The 19,217-nt window shown below is 41.9% G+C and overlaps 1 protein-coding gene across 1 annotated transcript in view; it reads right to left on the reverse strand.

Moving 5' to 3' along the window:
* MYO15B (myosin XVB) overlaps nucleotides 1-19,217 on the reverse strand; it is a 62,732-nt gene that overhangs the window by 21,209 nt on the left and 22,306 nt on the right. The window contains exons 19-31 of the mRNA XM_063425868.1: nucleotides 18,303-18,683; nucleotides 17,992-18,076; nucleotides 17,740-17,880; nucleotides 17,432-17,621; nucleotides 14,482-14,569; nucleotides 13,933-14,077; nucleotides 13,682-13,791; nucleotides 13,483-13,542; nucleotides 11,222-11,297; nucleotides 9,813-9,931; nucleotides 9,491-9,609; nucleotides 7,497-7,638; nucleotides 7,310-7,421 (exon numbers count right to left, since the gene is read on the reverse strand). Coding sequence (XP_063281938.1) covers nucleotides 7,310-7,421; nucleotides 7,497-7,638; nucleotides 9,491-9,609; nucleotides 9,813-9,931; nucleotides 11,222-11,297; nucleotides 13,483-13,542; nucleotides 13,682-13,791; nucleotides 13,933-14,077; nucleotides 14,482-14,569; nucleotides 17,432-17,621; nucleotides 17,740-17,880; nucleotides 17,992-18,076; nucleotides 18,303-18,683 — 1,768 coding nt within the window. The remainder of the gene's footprint in view (nucleotides 1-7,309; nucleotides 7,422-7,496; nucleotides 7,639-9,490; nucleotides 9,610-9,812; nucleotides 9,932-11,221; nucleotides 11,298-13,482; nucleotides 13,543-13,681; nucleotides 13,792-13,932; nucleotides 14,078-14,481; nucleotides 14,570-17,431; nucleotides 17,622-17,739; nucleotides 17,881-17,991; nucleotides 18,077-18,302; nucleotides 18,684-19,217) is intronic.

A 19,217-nucleotide genomic window follows, 5' to 3' on the forward strand; every position in this document is an offset into this window, starting at 1 on the left:
TAGAGTATTAACCACATTAACAATCAAAGCTGCCTCTATTATAGACTGAACAGAAGATAAAAGCATGGACCCTGCACCCAAGGATATAACACTCAAAAATTGTCACTTTATTCTCTTCCCAAAAAAAATGCTATTTAAAAAAATAAAATAAAAAAAAAGCATGGAATTGTAGAAACGCAAAGAGCGTAACTCACATTTATAGACTCCTAGACGCACCTGGCGTCTTGGTTTTGTATTTTATACACAATAAAACGCTCAAGGGATTTGTAGTATTAATAATGTCGGCATCTCTAGAGCAGCAATTCCAGCATGCTTTTAATAGGGTATAAAACATAATACTAAGGCTCCGGTTGCATATAGGAGTCTATAAATAGGAGTGCATTGTTACTGAAGAGTTGCACAGATGATATTGCTCTGTGTTTCTATGTTTTTATTTTTTCTTAAGGTATTTTTTTTTTTAAAAGAGAATATAGTCTTTCATTATTTTTAATTAAGGTATGTGTCCCAATTGTTGAGTGTTATATTCTTGGTGTGCCCGGTTCTTGCTTTTATTTACTGTATATTTTTTTTAAAGGAACAGTTTGCGCCCCTCTGTCAGGATCGGGACAGGGATCCAACACGCAGAATACAAACAGGAGCTAGGTACGTATACCGGACCTTAGAATGGCCGGACTAACGTAAGGAGTAAGCAAAGAATGGTCAGAGACAAGCCGAGGTCGAGGGAACGAGAAAACAGGTAGGCGAGAGACAAGCCGAGTCCAAAGGATAAGAGAGGTAAGCAGGGTTGAAAATACAAAGCCGAGTCAGAACCAAAAAGACAAATAGAAATAAGAGCACTGAGTGACCAGACTAGCTAGAACCACGACAGGGCAATGAACCATTACACACATCCCTATTTTATACCTTGGTTCTTTAATTGATGACCCCGCCCCCGACGAGACCTGATTTGTTGCTCAGGACTTGATTGACAGGTCGGAACGTGATTGCCGTCATGACGTCGGCTACTGAGCGCCGCGTCATAAAAGGAGGCGGAGCTATCGCGGCCGGCGTGTAAACGGCCGGGAGGACTGCAAGGATCGGGTGAGTCAGCCCCCCTGAGAGGACGGACGTCTAAGGGTCTCACCTCCTCCGAGGTAGAGACTACAGGTACCCTGACAGTACCCCCCCTCTCAGAAACGCCCACCGGGCGGAAGGAACCGGGGCGAGACGGAAAACGAGCATGAAATGCCCGGAGGAGACGAGGGGCATGCACATCTTCATGGACCACCCAAGACCTTTCTTCAGGCCCATACCCTTTCCAGTCAACAAGATATTGCAACTTCCCCCGAGAAACACGAGAATCGAGAATAGATTTGATTTCATACTCCTCCTGACCCTCAACCTGAACAGAACGAGGGGAGGACACAGCGGAGGAAAATCTGTTACAAACCAAAGGCTTCAACAGGGAAACATGAAAAGAATTAGGGATGCGCAGGGCAGGCGGAAGGGCAAGACAATACGCAACCGGGTTAATTCGAGACAGAACCTCGTAAGGACCTATGTAACGAGGAGCAAATTTCATGGAAGGAACCTTCAAGCGGATGTTTCTGGTACTCAACCACACCCTATCACCCGGGGCAAAAACCGGAGCCACCCGTCTACGTTTGTCAGCGTGTCGTTTGAACACCGTGGAATTATGAAGAAGAATTCGTCGAGTCTGATCCCACAACTTCCTCAGATTGGCAACATGAACATCAACCGACGGTACCCCTTGGGAAGGGGAAACTGGCGGAAGAATGGTAGGATGAAAGCCATAATTCATGAAAAAGGGGCTAGAACGAGTAGAATCGCAAACAAGATTGTTGTGCGCAAACTCCGCCCAAGGAATCAGACCGACCCAATCGTCCTGGTGTTCGGAAACAAAACAACGCAAATATTGTTCAACCTTTTGGTTGGTGCGTTCGGCAGCTCCGTTGGACTGGGGATGATAGGCAGAAGAGAAATTCAATTTGATGCCCAATTGAGAACAGAAGGACTTCCAAAACCGGGAAACAAATTGGGAACCTCTATCGGAAACAATTTCAGAGGGAATACCATGTAAACGAAAAATCTCTTTCGCGAAAATCTCAGCCAATTCGGGAGAAGAGGGCAGTTTAGGCAAGGGCACGAAATGAGCCATTTTAGTAAACCTGTCAATCACCGTGAGAATAACAGTATGTTTTTTTAGAAACAGGCAAATCGACAATGAAGTCCATAGCCAAACAGGACCATGGTTTCTCAGGAATTTCTAGGGGGTGCAAAAGCCCACATGGGAGCGTATGAGGTTGCTTAGTCTTCATACAGACATCACATGCCCAGACGAAATCCCTAATATCCTTCGTTGGAAATCAGGGAAAACGTTTTGCGTATGCCAGGGTGCCCAGCAACTTTACTGTCATGAAAGCAATGCAGCAGTTCCACTTGGAGTTCAGGAGGGACGAAGTACCGAGCCCCAGGAACACATCTGGGAGCCAGATGTTGTACCTTCTTGATCTCGGCAAGCAACGGGGAGTGTATCCTGACACTCGTGTTGGCAATAATATTACACCTGGGAACTACAGGAGACAAAACCGCATCAGTCATAGTAGAAGGTTCATGTTGGCGGGACAATGCATCGGCCTTAGAGTTCTTAGAACCAGGTCTATAAGTGAGCACGTAATTGAAATGAGTGAGGAACAAGGACCAACGAGCTTGTCTGGTGGACAAGCGCTTGGCCTCCCCTATATAGGACAAGTCCTTGTGATCCGTCAAAATAGTAACCGGGTGTAAAGTCCCTTCCAACAAATGTCTCCATTCCTTTAAAGCCATAATGACCGCTAATAGTTCCCTGTCACCAATGTCATATCTGCTCTCAGGCCCAGATAATTTCTTGGAAAAAAACCCACATGGATGCAACGGTTTATCCAAACCAAGCCTTTGGGACAAGATAGCGCCTATACCTGTCTCCGAGGCGTCTACCTCGAGTAGAAAAGGCAAAGAGGTGTCAGGATGAATTAATATCGGTGCTGAGGCAAAATGTTCCTTGAGTGATCTGAAAGCAACGAGAGCCTCAGTAGACCAATTCTTGGTATCTGCACCCTGTCTAGTCATATTGGTAATAGGAGCAATAATAGAAGAGTACCCCTTAATGAAGCGCCTATAATAATTGGAGAATCCGATAAACCTCTGAATGGCCTTGAGTCCCCTGGGCAATGGCCAATCTAAAATTGATTGGAGTTTAACCGGGTCCATCCTAAACCCGTCTCCAGAAATAACGTAGCCAAGAAAGTTTATCTGAGATTGGTCAAAGCTACACTTTTCCAATTTGCAGTACAATCCATGTTGTAGAAGTTTGCGCAATACCCTTCTGACTTGTCTGTGGTGAGTCTCAATCTCTCTAGAGTGTATTAGTATATCGTCCAAATATACAATAACGCATTCATGTTGAAATTCCCTAAGAACCTCATTAATTAGGTCCTGGAATACTGCAGGTGCATTGCAAAGCCCGAAGGGCATTACCGTGTACTCATAGTGGCCATAACGGGTATTGAAAGCTGTTTTCCATTCGTCTCCCTGCTGAATTCTCACCTAGTTATAAGCTCCCCTCAGATCTAACTTGGTAAAAATTTTGGAGCCTTTCAGTCGATCAAAGAGCTCAGTAATCAAGGGAATAGGATAAGCATTTCTAATAGTTATCTTATTCAAGCCCCGATAATCAATGCAAGGCCGTAGTGTGCCGTCTTTCTTATCCACAAAAAAGAAACCGGCCCCAGCTGGAGAAGAGGATCTCCTAATAAATCCCTTGTCTAGGTTCTCCCGTATATACTCCTCTAAGACTAAGTTCTCCTTAGTGGATAGAGGATATACCGTACCCCTCGGAGCTATAGTACCAGGCAGGAGTCTAATCTTACAGTCAAAGGACCTATGTGGGGGTAAAGTATCAGCCTTCTTTTTGTCAAAGACTGCCTTTAAATCCAGGTACTGAGACGGTATCTGTAAATCTGTAGATTGGGGAGAATTAATCGGGGCGTCAACTACGCAAAGCGGTGAGATTTTCTGTAAACATCCTCTCTGGCAACCCTGACCCCAGGAGACTCTCTCACCCAGTTCCCAGTCAATAATAGGGTTATGCTTCTTAAGCCAGGGATACCCCAAGACTATTGGAACTGAAGGAGATGAGATAAGCATGAGGGATATGCCTTCCTCGTGTAGAATACCAATGGTTAACTTAACTGGTATGGTTTCATGAAAAATAACAGGTTCTGATAATGGTCTACCATCTATGGCCTCAACGGCCAAGGGTGTATCCCTTAGCTGAGATGGGATAGAGTGGTTAGTGACAAAGGCTTGGTCAATAAAGCTTTCAGCTGCTCCGGAATCTATCAATGCCATAGCATTAAGTACTCCCTTCTCCCAAGCTAAAGAAACAGGTAACAGAAGCCTATGATCTTTATAATCATATATAGAGGACAAGATAGAAACACCCAAGGCCTGTCCTCTTGAGAAACTTAGGTGCGAGCGTTTCCCGGACAGTTAGGGCAATTTAGGCGTAGGTGACCTCTTACTCCACAATACATACACAGCCCCTCCCTTCTCCTGTCTTTCATCTTCTGAGAGACGAGTGTTACCTATTTGCATAGGTTCTGGGAGAGCTAAAGTTGTAGATTCAGAATTCTGAAATGAGGGAGCTAGTCTTATGGAAGGTCTCCGGGTTCTATCTCGAGTGTTCTGCCTCTGTCTCATGCGTTCATCTATTCGAGAAATAAATGAAATTAAATCTTCCAAATTTTCAGGAAGTTCTCTTGTGGCAACCTCATCTAGAATCTCATCTGATAATCCGTTCAAAAATACGTCCATATAAGCCTGTTCATTCCACTTGACTTCTGCCGCCAAGGATCTGAACTCTAATGCATAATCCACAAGGGTTCGGTTATGCTGTCTAAGACGTAACAGTAGTCTAGCTGCATTGGCCTTTCTTCCTGGGGGGTCAAAAGTCCTCCTAAAAGCAGCGACAAAGGCACTATAGTTATAGACTAACGGATTATCATTTTCCCACAGAGGGTTAGCCCATCTAAGAGCTTTGTCAATGAGTAGCGTGATTATAAATCCAACCTTCGCGCTGTCTGTAGGGTAGGCGCGGGGTTGTAACTCAAAATGGATACCTATCTGGTTTAACCCCTTAAGGACCAAACTTCTGGAATAAAAGGGAATCATGACATGTCACACATGTCATGTGTCCTTAAGGGGTTAAAAAACCTCGACAAGTATCCGGAGAGCCGCCATAGCGTAAAGGGGAAGTAACACAGGAAGAAGCACCCACTGTGGCTACCTCTAGGCCTTTACTTACAGAAGAGATGGATGGAGTACGCATCTCCTCTGATTGATTACTAGGATGAGATAGCAATGCTTGCAGCGCTAGAGCCATCTGGTCCATTCTATGGTCCATGGCCTCAAATCTAGAGTCAGGAGAACCGACCTGAGCGTTTGTACCTGCAGGATCCATTGGCCCTGTCGTAATGTCAGGATCGGGACAGGGATCCAACGCGCAGAATACAAACAGGAGCTAGGTACGTATACCGGACCTTAGAATGGCCGGACTAACGTAAGGAGTAAGCAAAGAATGGTCAGAGACAAGCCGAGGTCGAGGGAACGAGAAAACAGGTAGGCGAGAGACAAGCCGAGTCCAAAGGATAAGAGAGGTAAGCAGGGTCGAAAATACAAAGCCGAGTCAGAACCAAAAAGACAAATAGAAATAAGAGCACTGAGTGACCAGACTAGCTAGAACCACGACAGGGCAATGAACCATTACACACATCCCTATTTTATACCTTGGTTCTTTAATTGATGACCCCGCCCCTGACAAGACCTGATTCGTTGCTCGGGACTTGATTGACAGGTCGGAACATGATTGCCGTCATGACGTCGGCTACTGAGCGCCACGTCATAAAAGGAGGCGGAGCTATCGCGGCCGGCGTGTAAACGACCGGGAGGACTGCAAGGATCGGGTGAGTCAGCCCCCCTGAGAGGACGGGCGTCTAAGTGTCTCACCTCCTCCGAGGTAGAGACTACAGGTACCCTGACACCCTCTAGTTGTACTTGCAGCAGGTGTGATATTTGTTTTAGTGGTTAATCACTTATTTTACCAATTATAATTCTAATACAATACATTCCACCATAAAAAGCAACGGTGGATGGAAACACAAATGTTTTAAACTCTTCTTGACAAGGGGCTAGGCATATCTCTTTATAGTTTGATTGTCCTGGCAGGCTATTTCAATCATAAAGTAGCAGTGGCAGAGCTACCGCTGGTGTGGCTGCACTGGGTCCCACAAGCTCAGGGCGGCCAACCACGCACTTGGGCCACCTCAGAGGCTCGATCAGGCACCGCTACCTTTTAACAGCGTGACTGGCCCCCTGTAGATGTGAAGTTGCGTAGAGTGGAGGACCACACAGGAGAGAGAGCAATCAAACTCAACCTGATGCCCCTGGACCACAGGGAAGCCGCCCTCCTGCATCAAAAAGGTATGGAAGCAGGGTGGTGGCAACAAATATTTAAATTGTTATCGGTATGTATGTGTCAGTGTGTGCAGATGCGTGGATCTGTATTTATGTCAGTATGTGTATATGTGTGGCGCATCTGTGTGTGTATTTCAGCGTGTACGTGAGGGGCAGTGTATGTGCATACATCCCAGGAATCAAACACAGAGTCTACATACAAACACATTCAAACACTAAACAGAAGTACACCACTGCTTTCAAATAGCAGCGGTACAAACAAACATACAACAGCATTCAAATGCCGACACTACAATACAATACATACATTCATTCAAACACACACAAAAAACATGCTTACATTCAAACTCAAACAATGCTCACAAATACCATGAGCACATGGTAGATCCCCAGCTGGCGAAGCATTGATAGAGTTGTACGATATATGGGAATCTAACTTTTGACAGTGCTTGTGCTAAAGGAGGCTAAAAAAACATATTGCATCAGGTTCCTCACTGCTTTGTTCTGCCACTGTAAAGTAGTATAGCTCCATTTACATACCAGGGTGCAAGGATGTGGGGGATTAATTTTATGCAGAGAAAGGCCCTAGGCAGTTTCCAGTTTGCCCCCCTTCCCTTCATTTTTTTTATAGGGAGGGTTAATGGGGCAAAACATATTCATGGTCCAATGACCTAACTCTTGGGCCATAGACGGCAACCTAAGGTTGCCTTATGGTTAATCCTGCTCTGAAAGTAAATAAGGTGTAACTGATCCATGAAGGGGGCTTTAATTTAATGATTTATGTCACAAAACATACCTGGCTGCAGTCCATCCATTGGCAGCACTTTGATGATATCTCCCTTCTTGAAGGTGAGAAGGCTTTTATCGTCAGTTATGTGACTGCGCAGGGCAATTACGTGGTTTGAGTCCTAGGAAGAAAGGATGAGATTAATCTTATATATTGAGAGACGTACAATTGTGCAGAGTATCCTCCTCTATGGTACCTTGACCAGCTCCTGCAGAAAAATATCCACCAATGCTTTTAGTGACTGTGCTTTGTCCGAGAATAACTGTAGATCCTCATTTCGTAGGCAGATCTTAATACTGTAGGAATTTGACATTTCCAGGGACAGAACATCTGCAAAACTGCGAGGAAAGGATACAAATATTGATAATTATATTTCATAAAAAAAAATAAGATAAATTTAGGCTGCTGGTAAAAATAACCTAATTTTGTTAAAGCCATCCTGACAATTGTGGGCTTTTGCATTTTTGTGAAGACTCCCGAGGTGACCTAACGGCTTGCATGGCGGCACCTGGAGATAAGGGATGGGTAATATACTTACCTGAGGTTCTTCCACATTGGCAACTCCATCTTTCAGTCTAGATAAAGATATCAGCAGCTGTGACATCTTTGTGAAATCACACATCCGGGAGATTACTAGATTTTGTGAAATTTAGTACTAAACGTATAGTTTTTATAATATTTTCATTGCAATAGAATTTTATTGAAACTCTAATGCATTGCAGACTATACGGCCAGAAGTCAGTCATTGAAGGAGCGCTTCGTATGCTGAGAAGTGGGCGCAATGTAATAAGACAAGATTTGTGTAACGGATGCCTCCATTCCTGGGGCTTGTGGAGGATCTTGGAGACCAGCTTCCTCCACACAGACGATGGACCTTATAAAACCCTATAAAAACACTGTTGGGAAAGGGGGAGCCCTGAGGGCTTATACTACCCCCAAGCTGGAGCTGGGTGAACTGAAGGGATCACCTGGACCCATTCTGGCACCAGGAGATATCACAAATCACTATGGAACTATTCACCGGATTGGAACTGTGTCATGATACAGTGAATCTTTGAATGTGTGTAGCGTGGTCCCCTAACTACCAATCACAGCGCCGCCTCTGGGGAGGTGAGGAGGCATCAGAGGATAACCACGATTTTAGTACGCTACTCTCCACAAGGCTCCAGAAACCTCTTTTATGAAACCAGGACCAACCAGCCGGATGCATGGAAATCTTAGCCAGGTCAGAGGATGGCAGCGACCCAGTCAAATTATAAAGTGTTGTTGCTCGACTGGATGCCTCCGACCCATGCTGTTTTTGGATTATGCATGGCTGAGGTTACAAGTTATTGAGGATGTTTAATGTTAGGGGGTTACATCTTGGGAAAAAGGACTTTGGGGGTTTGAATTCCCTTGTGCCTATGTCTGATGATGACGATAATATCATGAACCTAAGCTGAACTAATTAACATCAGCCCAGACTTGGTGTCGCCAAGGAGAGAACTCTTTCTAATAATCACCCCCTAAAGATTCAATATATATTCAACCCTGTATAAATATGTGTGTTTTGAATTAATAAATCTCTGCTGGTTTTACCTTCACTAAGTTTCAAATCGTGTATGAGGATAAGGGCTGTAAACACTCTGTTTCATCATTCATCAAACCCTGGCTGATGTCTGGGTGAGCAACTATAATCACTGGAAGAGTCTTGTTGGAAAAGGAGGGAGATTGATGGAGATACTCAGGCAGAGTACCGAGCTCCGTTACAGTCTGGATGACAAGCCAGGGACCAGTCTGACTGCTCACAAGTACTTTTCGTAAAACTAATCTTTTTTTTTATTTATTAAAACAGCAGCAAAACTCAAATAATTGCTATAAGTGGTGCACTATATGTAATGGAATTAGGGCACACAACATTTCAAAAAAACAAAACAGATTTAATCATTTAAGTCAAAGCTTTGCAGAAATCTAGACATCAAAGTGGTGGCAACACTTTGATAAATTTCCCCAAAAAGGAAGTCCTGCTCACCCAGCACCGTCCATGAGAACCATAGTGCAAAACTGGAAGAGTGATGCAACTGAGACATCGCTATTCTGGTCATATCTTTTTTTTTTTAGCTTTCTGTGGACTCTCTTTTAACGAGTGCTAACATGTGTAGAGCTTTTAATAAAGTAGAATGGTATATGTCAATCACTGTTCCATCTCACCTGTAGCTGCACAAAGTCTTCAGATGCCTTTGTTGTATTCCTGTGGCGTTCGTTTCCTTCACAAGACGGATCCCTCGATGAGATACGGCCAGCAGTAACAATTCACTGTCTTCCTCCAGCTGTAACAAATACATCATGTTAGCCATTGAAACTTAAATTGTGACCTGGTAATCAACCAGTCCACAAATCCCGAGAGAGCAAGTCACTGCGAGTGGAGTTATTGAACAAGAAGGATGCGAGCCGAACACAAACGTTATCTCAAGGTCATGTAGACCATAAGATCTCAACTCAACATATACATCGGTAAGGCACTAGTACTCACACTGACAGGGATGAGGCGAGAAAAGTAATTCTCCCAATTGTCCCGTGCAGCTATCACAATGCGTTTTTTTATGTTTTCATCGATGATGGAACTTGCGTCATTCCCCACGCGGAACTCATCTGGAAGGAGATATAAAGCCATCAATGGAATCCATTACAATACAATGATTGATCAATGATATCTGAAAAGTAATGATTTATTGGGTTCCCCCATTAAACTCCCCATAGTTTTTCCCTTGAGCAATAGTGGCCTGCTCTAGTTATAAGAACTAGTAATGTAATGGGAACCATGACATAAACCTAAAATACTAAACTTATTGTAAAATATGGATGTCTATCAGAAACCGTAACTAGCCTTGTCTGTATTTTACACCTGTTAATATCCAGGATTAGAAGCTGTAAAATACTACATTTACACATTATCATCAATATAACCTCATTCAACTACCAAACCAACCAGCTTGTTTTTCCAAGTACCCATCAGCTACTACAGTAATTCAAAGCAATTATAATGAATCACTAACTGTACTTACTGTTAATATACCATAGGCATAGGTTTTCTTGACCTCTCCATGTGAAAAAAACTTTTCCACTGTGTTAGCATAGGTTGTGCACAGACAGCTTTCTGCTCAGTTGACATAATCCATTAGCTATTCTTCTAGCACACTTTCTAAGGATAGGCATGCATATTTTTTTTCTGTATTTCTTTCTTTCTTTATTTTGTTAAGAGGTAGTTTCATTTTTTTTTTTCATTTTTTTTTTAATAATCTCCAAATATAATCATAAAATGGGCAAGGGTTGGAATAATGTCTCTTACATGTTACATGATCATACCTTCTTTTCATATTTTTGGGTTCTATTTATTACATTTATGTTAGGGTTTTGTTTTTTGGTATGGTGCCAATAGGGCACTAGTTAATAGGTCCACCCTCCACTACTAAATGCCTTTGATTGGACCATATCTCTGGCTCAGTGCCCATTTGCACGCTCAGAGCTGGGGAGGGAAGGACTAACGGTGGACACAGGGAGGGAGGTAAAAGATTAAAATAATAAATACTAGTCTAAAAAACAATGTAGGGAGGCGGTGAGGACCATAGAGAGGCTTACTATGTCTGATGCTAGCGTGCAATGCGCGCTGATGACAGATGTATTTTATGCATAGAATTAGCATTAGGCTAGTCTGGAAAAGAGTTCTGGGCTGCAAAGGTCACGTGTGCCGGGGTTGTAACAAGCCCCCGGCAAAAAGTGCACATTACTCTTGATATGCAGCGTTTCAAACGGAAATGCGGCACATACAGGTTCCGACCACCATGACCACTTCAAAATCACTGTAGTGGTTCACATGGTTGTTGGAGTAATCCTTTAATATTATTTACATTTTTTTAACAATGATGAGAGCTGGATACTCACTCAGAAGATCTCTCATCTTCCTTCGTTCTTCTCGTGTTAGCCTAAACCCAGAATCGGAAAATGTATCTCGAATAATCTAGAGAGATAGAGGGACACAATTCACTTACAATTTATACAAATCTAAATATTTTTCAGTGCTTAACTAGTGCCCAGACCGTGCCCAAGGATCAAACCGTTTTATATTCACATTATGCCAACACGAACAGGTTATTCAATAAACTCGAAATTGTAGCAAATGGTAGTCAAAAATAAAGCTTGTAAATAATTAGCATCATGAAGACCAAGGAAGTCTCAAAATGAGATTTCGAGATAGATTTTCAGATCTTTTTGGAAACAGCATCAATTAAGGTTGGAGCACACAAAAAAGTATAAATTAAAATCTCTTTAAATCACTGCAACACAAATATAGCTTGGTAATTGCTCAGCTGACCACGTATAGACAAACTAACAAAAGCTTTCAGGTCCCAGAATCTCCCAACAACCCAAATAGAGACAGGAGAGCAGACCATCACGCCACAGTCCTCCTTTCCCACCAAATGTCTGGAAGGTGGTAGATAGTGGGACATGGAGTAACTCTCTCATGTTATAGAATGAGTTTCATTAAGTAATGAATGAACCCTGTGATTATAAAATAACTATAGGATTTAATTTTAACCAGTTCATCAGTATATATTGAGATTTTCTTTCTGTGTGAATTTTTATTTTAGAGCTAGGTGGGCTTTTAATGGTTCTTTCTTTTACTGGGTAAGATGCGTGGACAGAAGATGATAAAATAGGGGCATTGGTTAGTCCATTTCATTAGAGTGTTAAACTCTTTTAGGTCACATTTTATTTTTGGGATGGGGAAAGGTTAGCAAGACGTGTTTAGGTGCAGGAGGGGGTCTTTATTTTATTTCCATAAAGCACTCATAATTACACTACATTATTAGCAAATGACCAGTCAAGTTCTATCCATCTATCACTTTCTTGTTATGTCAGTTGATTCTCTTACCACTAGCCACTGCTCCCTGTTATTGTCCCATCACCCACTGCTCCCTATTCTAGTCCCATCATCCACCGCTCCCTATTCTTGTCCTATAACCCACTGCTCCCTATTCTTGTCCTATAACCCACTGCTCCCTATTCTTGTCCTATAACCCACTGCTCCCTATTCTAGTACCATCATCCACTGCTCCATATTCTTGTCCCATCACCCAATGCTCCCTATTCTAGTACCATCATCCACTGCTCCCTATTCTTGTCCCATTATCCACTGCTCCCTATTTTTTTCCCATCATCCACCGCTCCCTATTCTAGTACCATCACCCACTGCTCCCTATTATTGTCCCATTATCCACTGCTCCCTATTCTTATCCCATCATCTACTGCTCCCTATTTTTGTCCCATCATCCAATGCTCCCTATTAATGTCCCATTATCCACTGCTCCCTATTCTTATCCCATCATCCACCGCTCCCTATTCTTGTCCCATCATCCACTGCTCCCTATTCACTTTCCAGCACCCACGGCCCATGCGTTGTCCTCTTGGCAAGCATTTTGTCCATTATTTAACCTTCTCTGTCAGCCATTATCTGCTCTCTCTCTCAACCAGTCCATGTCTTTTCTTCTCTGCCCAATAGTCCTTGCTTCCTTTCTACGATTATTGCATACCTTGGTCCCCTTTCTGTGCTCTCCATACCCTGCATACCTTCTCCTCCCCAACACCTGATCCTCTACTCCATGTCCACCATCCCTTGATTCTCTTTGTATGTACTCCACTTATGACCACCTTTCATTTCTCCTCTCCTTCTGTAAAAATCATACACTGGTCACCTTTTCAAACCATATCTTATTATAATTTTCCTCTTTTTTATGCTCACCATTTCCTGGTCTTGCTGGATAAACATTTCCAGCTAGTCCCTACTTCTATGCCCTTTATTCACCAAACCCATTCTATTATCACGACCACCAGCCCACACTCCTCTTCGTAGTTCCAGTTTCCCACTATCCACCTTCAATCTACCATCCCTGGTAATATTGTTATCTATTATCCTTACACCTTTATACCTTCCAAAACATGCTGGGGAAAAAATGATAAAATACAAAAGGGTTCTTAACTGCCAAATCTATCAAATGTTGACTCAAGGTGTGTAACAATTAAGTAACAAGCAAATACTTTGCTTGTTACATAAGTAAGTTACATTGCTAAATATTTGCAATATAATTGCATCTATTTTAAGAATGTTGTGTTAAAGAAAGGCCAAGAAAGAAATAACTACTTACCTGCTCACAGAGGAGATGGAGGTATTGAGGGTGGTTAAACTTCTCTTTTGGATAGAAAAGCTATAAGGTAGAATGATAGGCAACTATAAGTGACGAGAGCTTTTTAGAAAGGTATGTTACAAACAAATCTACACTTCATGGGCTAAATAGTCAAATATGAAAATGAGGTGGGTATGGGATTTAGAACTCACAAACCTACCTCTTTGCGCACATAGAGTCTCCAGTTGATGTCGCTATACGAGAAGAATACACTGGCATTCTGCTTCATTAGAGAGGTTCTTATTGCATGATCACCATTAAGAGTGCGTCCTAAAAGTAGAGAGCAAGGAAAACAAACAACAAATAGAAAATGAGGACATAGCAAGCATGGTGTGGTCTTAAATTATGGACATAGATTGCAACAATGTACGTGATGAATATGCTACCTTATTTGGTATTCACTCCTCTTACCTGGCTCTTTTGGGGTTTTTTGTTCTGGGGCAGGAGGAACAAAGTTTGGTGGAAACAAATCTAAAAGTGACTTATGTTTTTCTTTCATAGAACTAGACTTCTCACTTTTCACCAGTGGTTTAGGGGGAGGTGGTTTAGGGGGATCCTGAAAGGCAAACAATATATAGTGTTAAGGCAGTTCTGATGTTTGGTACCCCTGGTTAGTTAGTATTTGGGCACACTACTCTGCAAATTGTCTTCTGTAACAGTGGTTAGTGTCACGCAACGCATGATTAGAGTATTCCAACATGCAGAACGGCACTGGGCACTTACAATGTCTCTATACCAACTAGTCACATGTAAAAATATTATAAAACTTTGACTATGACCTATTGCTTTAAAAGCCATTATTATTTATGCCGATTCTGTAGGCAAAGAAAAAAAAAGTTTTGCCAGGAACAACCGGGCCGCTTCTTAAAAGTATAGAAAAGAGCGGACATCCATATTTCATAATTAATCATTCAAGGTAACATCATACTAAAGCCCCTAAAGACTCATTCCCTGTCTTACAGGTGGTGGAGGACCTCCAGACGTCTGCAGTCTCTCCAGGGCCTCCTCTTTTGGGTCTTTCTTCTTCAAGAAATTTTGTGGTTGTCTCCTGCAGAAAGAAATACCATAAGGTCTCCAGAGAACCAATACAAACATGTTTAATTCTAAGTAGCTGCTCTTGAATTCCATACTTTTTTTATTATCTACTCTTTATTGAGATACTTTCATTTTGTTATTTTTCCTGGTTCAGTAGATTATGTTATCTATAAATTCAATAAACTTTGTTTTTATTAATATTCTCTCTCAAATTAAGACTACAGATGCTCAACGAACACTAGATAGTAAAGTCCATTTAAAGAGATACTCTAAGCACCAAAAAAATCTTTAGCCTAATGAAGTGGTTTTGGTGTGTAAATCACACCCCTGCAGTTTCCCTGCTCAATTCTCTCCCCATTTAGGAGTTAAAATCACTTTATTTATGCAGCTCTAGCCACACCTCCACTGGCTGTCACTCACACTACCTCCATGAAATGAAGGGTTTAATTTTTACAACACAGTATGTTTACTTTAAACATTCTTGTGGTGGGACTGCTGCCGGTCCATGAATTGCCTGTCTGATATTATGTGTGTTTCCCCATCTTTTGTATGATATTATGTGTGTTTCCCCTTCTTTTCGTGTTTTCTTCCCGCTCCTTGTTTAGGAGTGCTTCCACAAAGGGAATTAATTTGCCTCCCGAACGGGGACCACCCCGATACCCCATTTAGAATGTTGGCTTAACACCTTCACACCTTGCAACAGTGTCAAACGGCAAACCTCAAGGGAAACAATTAATGAGCACTCCTTCAGCTGGCTGCCATTCGTACAGACAACCGCCAGCCAGTGGAGCGTTCGTGGATTGTTCGTGGACTCTAAACATTGTGAGTGTTCCAATTTACTTTTTATCTGTCCTTTTTAGTGTACATATTACACCTTGATGTTTTTTTATGTTTACACTTTATAGGATATACCAATTATCGTATATCAAGAGCATCTTATACCATTGTGTGCGCAATAACCTCATCTACTATCCAATTTTTACATATGGACTGTAAGAGCGTTATCAATCAGTTAGAAAACCTGCTTCATTAAGCTAAAGCTGTTTTGTTGCTTAGAGAGTCCCTTTAAGTGGGGCATGCATCACTTTACAATTATTATTTTTTTATAGTCACCAAAACAACTTTAGCTTAATTAAGCAGTTTTAGTGTATAGATCATGCCCCTGCTGTCTCACTGCTCAACTCCCTGTCATTTAGGAGTTAAATCACTTTGTTTATACAGCCCTAGGCACACCTCCCTGCATGTGACTTACACAGCCTTCCATAAACACTTCCTGTAAAGAGTCATCTAATGCTTACACTCCCTTTACTGCAGATTCAGTTTAATTAAAATGTCTTATCTTCTGCTCTTTTAATAGCTTGCTAGGAGAATACTGTATGTATTAAAGTTCAATTGACAGAGCAGGAGATACAAACGTTTAAAGTAATTACATCTGATTGAAAATGAAACCATTTTTTTTCATTGAGACTGTGTCAGTCACAAACATGGGAGGTGTAACTAGGGCTGCATAAACAGAAACAAAAGTGATTTAACTCTTAAATGGCAGAGAATTGAGCAGTGAAACTTCAGAGGCATGATATATACACTAAAATGGTTTATTTAGGCTAAATTTACTTTGGTGGTTATAGTGTCCCTTTCAGACAGCAAGCACACACTTTTAAACAAATATACAAACCAAAATAAAGCAAGAAAAACTTGTAAGTATGTATTAAATGTTTATTAACTTACTATAAACTTATTGGACATGTTTATCAGCTATTGGAGTTTCTCTCCCTCCCCCATACCAACGCTGCTCAGTTCCAAACCAATCCACTAAGAACAGAACCAAAGTATCATTGTGGAGCACTGCATGAATTACACTGATTAGACTCCCTCGCTAACGTCCCTGTCAGCATGTTGCAAGGTGAAGAGATCTTCGAATTGCACATGTGTAAATCTGTCCGCTCATGCCCTCTGCACATTTCCAGCATTCCTATGGATAGGACACGGATTGGTAAGAACAGTGTCCCCCCACTAGAGTGGGTGTGGAAAGCAGAAGAAAGCAGAAGTTGATAAACATGAAAGCACAATCATATTTACCTGCTTTTTTTCAGTTTGCGGAATGAGGCAACTGTCTCATTCTAAGCTAAGCATTTGAATGAAACAGTTGTCTCAAAGTGATGCATCATGTCCCTTTAATGACAGTTGCCTTTTGATTTGTTGTTTATTTCGGTCTACTAGGTCATCAGAAAAAGACAACCTTCCCATCAACTTTCTGCTGATGGCCCAATTATTTTTATTATTATTATTATTATTGTTTTTATTATTATTTATAAAGCGCCAACAAGTTCCGTAGCGTTGTACAATGGGTGGACTAACAGAGACGTATTAGTAACCAGACAAGTTGGACGCACAGGAACAGAGGGATTGAGGGCCCTGCTCAATGAGCTTACATGCTAGAGGGAGTGGGGTAATGTGACACAAAAGGTAAGGGTAGAGTAGAAAAGTAGGTTGCTAGGATAGTATTCATTGATGGCTTAGTTTTTTGATGACAGTGTCAGGAGAGGAATCAGGGTGCCAAATCATAGTCTCTGTGAAAATATGATTCTACTAAATATGATGCTAATAAGCCAAATGTTTCACTTGTGTGTGTCATTGATAAATAGCAACATAGACCTGCTTTCACAGGAAGGTCACAACATCTCCAATTTGAACAATAGGATCCAGAGTAATTTGTGTTTCTAGAAGACTACATGCAATGTTCCTTTAGCAACAAATAATGACCTATTCTATAGCATTCCAGTTTGAACATTCCATCCTGCTAGATCTTCTCTCATCATAACCTTCTAATTGTCTAATCTAGGTCCTCAATTCAAATGCTCTTTGGCTCACTCACCTGACTGGTTGGAAAGGCTTAAGCTCAGGTTGTGGGCGAGTTTGATACATCTTTATTATTTCCCGTATTTGGTGGCTAGGTTGTGGTTTCTGGGGCTTTTTCACGACCACCATGGGTGTGGGTTCTACATCATCTAATTCCTGAGGCTGAGGAATACGTATAACTGGTGGTGGCTTTGGTATAGGTATGTCTGCAAAAGTCAAAGTTGAATCAATACAATACAGAAGATACATTTGACCCATTAACTTTTTATATTGGGGGAAAAAAACTATATGTTATGTGAAATAAAATATATGTCCCTTTTTGACCTGGTTGAGGTTGAGGCTCTGGTTCAGGTGGCTCTGGGGGCTCCACATCACTTTCACTTTCACTGCCACTGTCTGTGCTTGTGCTGGGAAGTAGGATTTTGGAAGGAGGCCTCAGCGATTTTATTTTTATCTCTTGACTAGCTACAAAGGAAAACAAGGTTAGTATTTTTTCATTTTATTTTAGCAACCCCATAGTAGCTATTTTGTATGCCTGTTGGTAGTTAGTTTCAGGTAAACTCATTGAACACTCACCCATCTTTTGGAAGAACTGCCTCTTCTGCTGGAAGGTTCGTTTCTGTTGAGAGTATTCCAGCTCATCTTCTGACATCCAGAGATTCTTTAATAACAGACAAACTCTATTATTACAGATGCTACTAAACTGGTCATAAGCCACTAGAAGCCCCTGCTATGGTTCCCTAACAAATGTTCGGTTCACACCCTTCATATGTCGATCTATAATGCCCTGCCATTAATGACTACATTTTCCCCAGCTGCTTACTATTCTTACAACTACTTGGTCTTCTAATCAGCTTTAAGTTTGGTAAATGTGTTGGTATTTTTACCTCTGTGGATGTCATTGACCTCGGAACATTAGGCTTGGACTCCAGGATTATAGTGGCAGGAGCTGAAACTATAGGTGCAGCAGGAGGAGCAGGAGGAGCAGGAGGAGCAGGGGGTGGAGGGGGAGCAGATCCAGTAGCTGGAGCAGGGGATGGATCAGCAGTGGGTTCTGGTTTTGACGCATTTTTAGGTACAGATTTAGAAGGTTTAGGGGCAGTTCTAGGAGTTGGTTTAGGCGGGGGAGAACGTTCTCTGGTGCGTTGGGGAGAACGTTCTCTGGTGCGTTGGGGAGAACGTTCTCTGGTGCGTTGGGGAGGATCCTGAGAACGTTGTGGCTGCTGCTGTTGAGATAACATTGTTGCCTGAAGAGTCATCTGTTGAGCCTGGAACAAGCCATTTATGAAATTAGTAATCGGATTAGGGATGTAAAGAGCTCAGCATTCAACATTTATGAAATAGAAACACTAGGGAAATGATAACCAAGTACAGACCACCTTGGCTAGTTCATTGGAAGAACATCAATAGGTGTACCCAACAGTGTGTAGAATTTGAATGCTGCTACAAGAAACCAGTGAATTATTGGTAGTGTTCCATATGAGACCCAGATTATTATTTATTGATTAACTTCCTGGCATATTCTAAACACTGGAAGACAGTGTTACTCATGTACCTTCTCAGATCGTACACACAGAAAGTATGGACAAGTTGGAAACTACACCAAACAAGAACAGGGAACGCAACAAGATCACATTATGTGACTCGCTATAGATGAGAAGGCAGTGATGACACAGATGCAAAAGTGCACTATGAAAAGATGCAGACAAAACACAGCGGACACAAACAATGTTGGCACAGGACAGGCACTTACACTCAACATAATCAGTCAACTAGTCAGCCTGCTAGAGTAAGCCATACAT

This window comes from Pelobates fuscus, chromosome 6 (genome assembly GCF_036172605.1).
Source record: "Pelobates fuscus isolate aPelFus1 chromosome 6, aPelFus1.pri, whole genome shotgun sequence".
Classification (NCBI taxonomy): Eukaryota; Metazoa; Chordata; class Amphibia; order Anura; family Pelobatidae; genus Pelobates; species Pelobates fuscus.